The sequence below is a fragment of the Topomyia yanbarensis genome, chromosome 3 (assembly GCF_030247195.1).
Source record: "Topomyia yanbarensis strain Yona2022 chromosome 3, ASM3024719v1, whole genome shotgun sequence".
NCBI lineage: Eukaryota > Metazoa > Arthropoda > Insecta > Diptera > Culicidae > Topomyia > Topomyia yanbarensis.
The window spans coordinates 263114039-263122107 of record NC_080672.1 but is presented as its reverse complement, the minus strand read 5'-3'; the positions used below and the strand labels follow the sequence as shown (position 1 = coordinate 263122107).

Genomic DNA, 8069 nt, shown 5'->3' with positions numbered 1-8069 from the left:
TTGTTTCCTAAACTATTATACCGTAAAATTGATGTCACTTTGATCTTATATTAGACTTTTTTAGTAAAGGTTAGAGAAGATCAACTTCCAAAATATCATCTAAATAAATATCAATTTTATTTTAAACACGGCCAACTTCTGACCATCAAGCTTATTTTGTAATCAAATATTCTATCTTGCATTTGAATATGGTTTTCTGCTGCATATTTTTGATTACTTCAAATAGTCCCGTGTTTATATAAATATGCAAATGACGAATTTCGCGCTAAATCGTATTCAGAGTTGGCAGCACCTTCTCAGATTTTAATGAAACTTTCTGTACATAAAGACTTTGTCACAAAAAGCCACTTTGCATCCCAGTCAAAAAGGGCAAGTGACTAACGGGGGCAATTTGCCATCTCTGATGCGCTAATTGCCCTTCAATTTGCCAGCAAATTGCTGGTAATTAGGGGGCTATTTCAAATGCAACATTTGGGCGATTCGCAGCCGTTATTTTTTGCCGCCTTACCCGCCTTTAAATCGCCCCCAAAACGCCCAGGAAACGCGCCATTTAATCGCCCTTAATTGCCCAATATAAAAATTACAAATAATACTAATTTTCGGATTCATTATCTACTCACATTAACTAATACTAGGTAATCACCACCAAATTATAAGAAGAATCAATAGTGAAATTGGTATTGCACACCAGAACTTACCACAATCTGACTTTCATTAAGACTTTAGGTCAGAGATCTTGTTCCACTATACTTACACACGATTCCGCTATTTTCCACATTAGTTGGCTAAATGAAGTGCACTAGACAAACAAAGTACAAGGGAGAACACACCAATTGATCAAAAAACAATTTTAAGCTTAAGCCAAACATGAAAAACGCGAAAAACAACCAAGTTTATTTCAGCCGCCAGAAAATTTGTCTAAGTATTTAAATTGCCTTTAAATCGCATTCGCAAATTGCATTTGTTCCTAGGGGCAATTAGCATAGGCGAGTTGAGTCAAACGTCAAACTTTTTAAATCGCCTTACCATGTTCGTCCGCATTTCTTTTGACAGGGAACACGCCAATTGTTTAAAAAACAATTTTAAGCTTAGGGATCCATAAATGACGTAGCATTTTTTGAGTGATTTTTAACCCCCCCCCCCTCCCCTCCCTCATCGTAGCATTTCGTCACAAACCTCTAATTACTCCCTGGTAATTACGTAGTTTGACGGTAATTCTCCCCTACCCCTTGACCCGTAATTTTTTTAAAAATATAAAAAACGATGTTAGTTATTCCCCTTTAAAAAAGCTACGTAGCATGATTTGACCCCCTACCCCCTGTCGTCACACATCATCACAAAATACAAAACTCCCCCCTCCCCCATATAATGCTACGTCATTTATGGATTAAGCCAAACATGAATCGCCATGTTTGAAAAACACAAAACACAACCAAGTCCATTTCAGCCGCCAACAAATTTGTATAAGTGTTGAAATAGCCTTTAAATCGCATTCGCAAATTGCATTTGTTCCTAGGGGCAATTAGCACAGGCGAGTTGAGTCAAACGTGAAACTGTTTAAATCGCCTGATCATGTTCGTTCGCATTTTTTTGAACGGGTACCCGTACCCTACATTACCCACACTACTTTTACAGTAAACGGCAAGTTACGGCGAGTAGCCTAGAACAAAGTTTCAATAGCCTACCGATCGCCAGCATATAGTTTAACCCGCCAAGCCGCCTTTTCATTTACTGGGTAACATGTGAAAAGGCCATAAGAACAAATGAGAGTATCTCTGTATGTATTATTGTGTCTGCAGACAAAAATCAGAAGCGACTTGTCGCTCGTCAGCATACGTTACCCGAACGAAGTTCTTGATTTAGTGTAGACTTTGTTAAATGTATTGATTATAAACAAATAATTCAAAACCAATCTTTTTGTGATTCTTAAGGAAAAAAATTCAAATTAGAGCCATACAATCGCATTTAAAAGTTTTATATTATGATATTCATTTGTCATGATCTCACATGATTCAAATAAATAAGAAAGTGATTGATTTTTAGCAGCATGTCTATAGTTTTATTGATGAAAATTTCTTTGTTTACTTTATTCATTTACAGTAGGTGGTTCTTGCTGCTTTATATGTGAGGTTTAATAACAAATGGAATCTAACGAGAACGAGTAAGTAACGTTTACATTTCGAGATACAAATTCCTTCATAACTTATGCAGAACTGTTACAAACAGGTACGAGGAGGAGGAATATTTGGAAGGCCTTGAAGATACGGACACTGAAGATTTTCCTTCTCAACAATGGAAACCCTCTTCACCTTCTTTCCAAGGCTCGTTGCATGTTTCGAATGACTTAATTGAAGATCCCCCAGTTGGATTTCAAGATCTTGATTCTTCAAAAGACGATGATGTTAATATGCTGGAAGTAGCTCAGGAGAAATATTTGTACTTTTTCGAAGGCTTATTCTTTCGTCGGTTATTCCGTGGACAAATGCGCCCTAGAGTAGTAGGAACCAGAGCGGTTGTTGGAGATTCTCCAAAGGACGTGATGGATTGCATTTAGAAATTTGCTGCCAGGCATGTATAGAATTTGATGACAATGGGCTGAAAAGCCAAAACCGGACCGTGAAGATATTGAAAAGTTTGTGACTTTGCAAGACCAGATGAAAAGGAAGGCGTCTGCAGTGTCGTCTCGTTTGCTTACATCATGGAGAGACAAGCAAATCAAAATTTTCATGTATGCATACTCCGTAAACGTCGAGACCAACGCTCAGTATCAGATGGTCCTCAAACAATTAATGTCACCAAACAATCCCGATCGTTTTGGAGCCCATTCCACCCGTGATGATGCGGAATTAGCCACTGAGTTAAAAAAGAGTCATCCTGAATTGGAAGGCCACCATAGTTCTTGGTTATTGTGGGCCAATACAATTCACTCGTCAGCTGCGCACAAACAGGAGGAAATGAAGAAGGCTTCTTCGCCTGCATTGGAGCTCGCCAAATATTTCAGGTGGACAGGTGTTTCAGAAGCCGCAAGATTGCAATCCGTTCATCGTGGTGCATCGGTTGCACAAGTAGTGAATGGGGGCTGGTTAAAAGACGTCGAGGAAATATATAACGGAGTTACTTCAGCGGTTTCCATTTTGTCAAATGTTGCGCAGAAGCTGGAGGGAATTATTTCAAAGGGAAGATCATCAGAGGAGATTATTGTTGCTGTGCAATTCGCAGTGCGTCCGGTGGAGTCAGAGCTAAGTAAGGTTTTAGCTGATAGTGTAACAAACTGTCCGGACATCGATCACACATAATTCATATCATCATCAGAATAGGACTGATGCTTTACCCGATTCGCGCGCTTCTGCAGCACTTGGAAAACTGACTTTCTTTTTAATATTATTTTGAATAATAAATAATCAACGTTATTTTAGTAAATTAGTTATGTATTTAATCCAATAATCCAACTATTTTTGGAATTGTAGTATAAATTGTGAGATAGTATAACACAGTCACTCAGGAATCATGTGCAAACCTATATTCGCTGGATCTTGTTGTAGTCCTTTTTCTGGGTAGAAATTTCCCCCCTAATAGTAACCGCAATGAGCGAACAGGCTTCACAGGAATATTGATTGAAATAGCTTATAGTTTCGCATACGTCACTCATAATTGGTGTATTCTCTTGTCGTGTTCGTTGCAAGTGTTTTTTGATAAGACCGAAAACTATTTCTATGGGATTGAAGAAGGGACAGTACGCCGGAAGGAATATTGGTATTATGCCTGTTGATGCCTGAACGTACCGAGAAATACTAAAAAAAACCTAAATCTAAATTTAAACTAACCTAAGCCTAATAGAAATAAATAAATACCTAAAATAATCAACCGCTAAACAGAAAAGTGCGCCATTCTCCTAATGTGCACAAAATCCCGCAATGCAGCATAAACTGCGATAGCAAGACCGTACCGATCGATCAGACACCACACCAGTACACAGAAAAAATGATCGCTGCCCCGTGTGAGACGGAATAGGCAAAGTAGCTGACAACGGCAGTGAACAACAATATCTCCATCAAGACGGTACGGTGCGTGTGTACTCCTGTAAGGTTAGTCGTCGCGAGTGTACAGAATAGCGAATATTTCACCGTAAATTATACTCCCGGGAAACTGCAAGTGCAGTTTTGTGCGAACTGTAAGGCGTATGTACCCAGTGAATCTAAGGCAGTATTAAGTCTGCAAGGTGTGGCCCAGTAGAGGCGAAGAAAAGAAGAGAACCCCAAGTGCAGTTAGAAAACCGCTGCAAAGCAGCATAACCAGTCGAAGAAGGGTGAAAAACAGACCGTAGTAGTGCAAGGTGCAATTTAATAAAACGACCATCCTGGGCCGTCTCGAAGGGAGACAGAGGAAAATCCTTCGAACCCGGAACCCCATGTAAGTTGCCCCATCATTTGGTCCTTCGAACCGGATCGGAGGAAACCCCAACCAGGAAGGATCGGTGCGGTGAGTACACCATTGCAAATTGCTGCTGACGCGACGCTACGGCAAAGACATTGGCCGTCCCAGCCCCCCGAAGGTGCCTACCGTTAGAGCCATTTTGGACGCTATCGCTGCAGTTCATTGCGAACTTTTGTAATCGCAGCTGATTTGCGCCAACTCGGAACAGAAATTTTTGAAAATTTTCTGGTTGCGAAAAAATTTGCATTTTATTAATAAGGTGGTGGTGAGTGGTAAATTCGCGTAGAGTGGTACGCTCGCGACGGGAAGGATAAATTCGTTCGATTTGTGTGCCATTCTCGGTCTGTCCGCGAAAAAGTGGCATTTCGCGCCGGGAAGGAATTTTTCGTTCCAATTGTGCCATTTCCGATTTCGGGTCGTGTAGGAACGGTACCCGCGCCGGGAAGGAGTCAGAATTTTCGAGTTGTACCGTTTTCCCGTTTCCGATACTTAAAGTGGTGGTAGTGAAGATCAGTGAAGTGTTCCAATAATGGCGACTAAAACAGAAAAGAAGCTGTCAGAGTACGTGATACAGCGGAAGGGGATCCTCGTAGTGCAGAAGGCAGTGGAGAAGTTTGCGGAGGATTTCGATTGCGATCGGGATGCCTGCCAAATACCAATTCGCCTCGATTCACTGGACCGAATCTACAAGGAGTTCCTGGAGGTACAAGGACAGATCGAGCTGTACGATAAGTCGGAGATGCTAGATACCCACTTGGAAGAACGCATGGATTTCGAGACGCGTTATTGCAGGGTTAAAGGTTTTCTACTGTCCAATCGCGCTACTGATCCCAACCAAACCATGCTGAACAACACAATGGCGACCCCTGCTCACGTTTCGTCTTCTTTCCACCTACGCTTGCCCAAGATCGACCTACCTAAGTTTAACGGTGATTTCTCGCGATGGCTCGCATTCCGTGACACGTACACGTCGATGATTCATAGCAACACAGATATTCCGACGGTTGCGAAGCTGCAGTACCTGTTGCAGTCACTAGAGGGAGAAGCCCGAAAACCATTCGAGTCCGTAGACATAGAAGCGGACAACTACGCATCGACTTGGGAGGCATTGCTGAAACGGTACGACAACAAGCGGTTCTTGAAGCGTCAGCTCTTCCGAGCTCTGTACGACCTTTCGCCAATTAATCAAGAAAGTCCCCAAGAAATTCACGCTTTGGCTGACGATTTCCACCGACATGTAAGGGCTTTGGCAAAGTTAGGCGAGCCAGTCCATTATTGGGACACCCCGTTGGTCAACCTCCTTTGTTACAAGCTGGATTCAACTACACTACGTGCTTGGGAGGAGAAAACCAGCAATAACGACGATGTGACCTATGAAATGCTGATCGAATTCCTCTACCAACGTGCCCGTATGCTGACGTCCGTTATAACCGATCTGCGATATCGGTCCCAACAACCGGCTACAGCCAAGGTGGCCGGTTCCATTCCAACCCCGCAACCATTCAAGGTGGCATACAAGGCAGCCACCGTTGAATCGAGCTCCAGTGCTCCGTGTCTCGCCTGTCCGGAGAAGCATTTGCTCTTTCAATGTCCAGCATTTTCCGAGATGTCCATCTGCCAGCGTCGTGAGCTGGTTTCCCAGAAACGCCTATGCTGGAATTGCTTCCGTACTGGACACCAAGCCAGGAATTGTACCTCCGTGTTCTCCTGCCGTAACTGCCATGAAAAACACCACTCCCTGCTGCACGAGCCAGTACCATCGAACATGCAATCTACTCCTGTCGTGGCAGCAAGCCAGCCTCTTCCCTCGACGTCCGCCATCGCTGGCCCTTCCAGCTCGATGAATCCGAACAGCCAAGTGAGCCTGTCGGCCCAGGCTGAGCACAGCACAGTTTTGCTGGAAACGGTTTGCCTCCTCGTCGTAGACCAGAACGGCAAGGAAATACCCGTACGTGCACTGTTAGATTCAGGATCCATGTGCAACTTAATCACCAACAAGCTTGCAAATTCCCTAAATCTCCGACGCACCAAAGTGGATATCGCAGTAGCTGGTATAGGTGAATCCACCAAGCAAATCAAGTGCCAATTGACTGCTAAGATCAAGTCGAAGTCGACACCGTACTCCACCAAGCTTGAGTTCCTGATCCTCAATAGACCGACGGTCAACCTTCCGACCGCTCCGATCGACATTTCCACGTGGAATCTTCCTAAGTTGTCGTTGGCAGATCCAAGATTCCATATTCCATCCGACATTGACATGGTTGTCGGTGGTGAAGCGTACCACGAGCTCCATCTTGGCAGCAAGCGTTCCCTGGGAGAGGGATTACCGTTGCTAATAGAAACGGTGTTTGGATGGACTGTTTCCGGGAAGATATCCATCGATCATCCCACCGTTTCCCACGTCTGCCATCTGACCACTGTCGATCGAAGTTCAGAGCAAGTGTTGCAGAAATTCTGGGAGCTAGAAGCTGTTGAGCCGTGTTCCGTTGATACCTATGAAGAAAAACAGTGTGAGGAACTTAACACTACTACCACCACTCGCGATTCGTCCGGTCGTTTTCTCGTTCATTTACCACTCACCCGCGATCCCCTAGTCAACTTCGGCGAATCCAAAGCTATCGACGAATGTCGTTTTTTGAGCCTTGAGAAGCAACTAGAGCGAGATCCACCCACCAAGAACTGCAAATCAATGGACGAATTCGCAAAGAGGACGCACCTGAAGTTGAAGCTTGTCGATCCAGTTGACGATCTGAACCCACACTGCTACCTTCGGTACCATCTAGTCTTCAAGGAATCCAGCACAACAACGAAGGAAGACCTGCTGTCGATCATTGCGAGGTTTCGCATACACCTGATCCCTATCGTAGCTCAACGAGAGATATTGCCCAGAGAGCTCATCGAAGTTGCCCGCCTTGATCCCCTTCTAGTGTCGTTGAAGTGGCAGCATCCGAAGCTATACGAAAACGGCATCACCAGAGTCGGTGGGAGACTCAAGCACGTCGCCGTTAAGTACCCGATAGTGCTTGCGAAACATCCGCTATCCATACTGTTGTCCGAGCACTATCGCAAGCATCTGCTGCATACAAGACAGCAAACTACGCAAACCACTATGGGTCAGAAGTTCTGGGTGGTGTCAGAACTTTACTCCGTTCGCCACATGTGCCACACTCGTTTCCATAAAAAAGGGTATATTTGAAGTATCCAAGCTCCTTCAAGGTGGCCGGAATGTTGATGCCTGAACGTACCGAGAAATACTAAAAAAAACCTAAATCTAAATTTAAACTAACCTAAGCCTAATAGAAATAAATAAATACCTAAAATAATCAACCGCTAAACAGAAAAGTGCGCCATTCTCCTAATGTGCACAAAATCCCGCAATGCAGCATAAACTGCGATAGCAAGACCGTACCGATCGATCAGACACCACACCAGTACACAGAAAAAATGATCGCTGCCCCGTGTGAGACGGAATAGGCAAAGTAGCTGACAACGGCAGTGAACAACAATATCTCCATCAAGACGGTACGGTGCGTGTGTACTCCTGTAAGGTTAGTCGTCGCGAGTGTACAAAATAGCGAATATTTCACCGTAAATTATACTCCCGGGAAACTGCAAGTGCAGTTTTGTGCGAACTG

The 8069-nt window shown here is 43.9% G+C and overlaps 1 protein-coding gene and 1 pseudogene across 1 annotated transcript; both read left to right on the top strand.

The window, feature by feature from the left end:
* Nucleotides 1–2141: 2141 nt before the first annotated feature.
* On the top strand, nucleotides 2142–3296 carry LOC131687904 (uncharacterized; annotated as a pseudogene).
* A 1667-nt stretch (nucleotides 3297–4963) lies between these two features.
* LOC131687903 (uncharacterized) lies at nucleotides 4964–7630 on the top strand. The gene has a single exon (XM_058971997.1). The coding sequence runs from the start codon at nucleotides 4964–4966 to the stop codon at nucleotides 7628–7630; it is 2667 nt and encodes an 888-aa protein (XP_058827980.1).
* The last annotated feature ends 439 nt before the right edge of the window (nucleotides 7631–8069 follow it).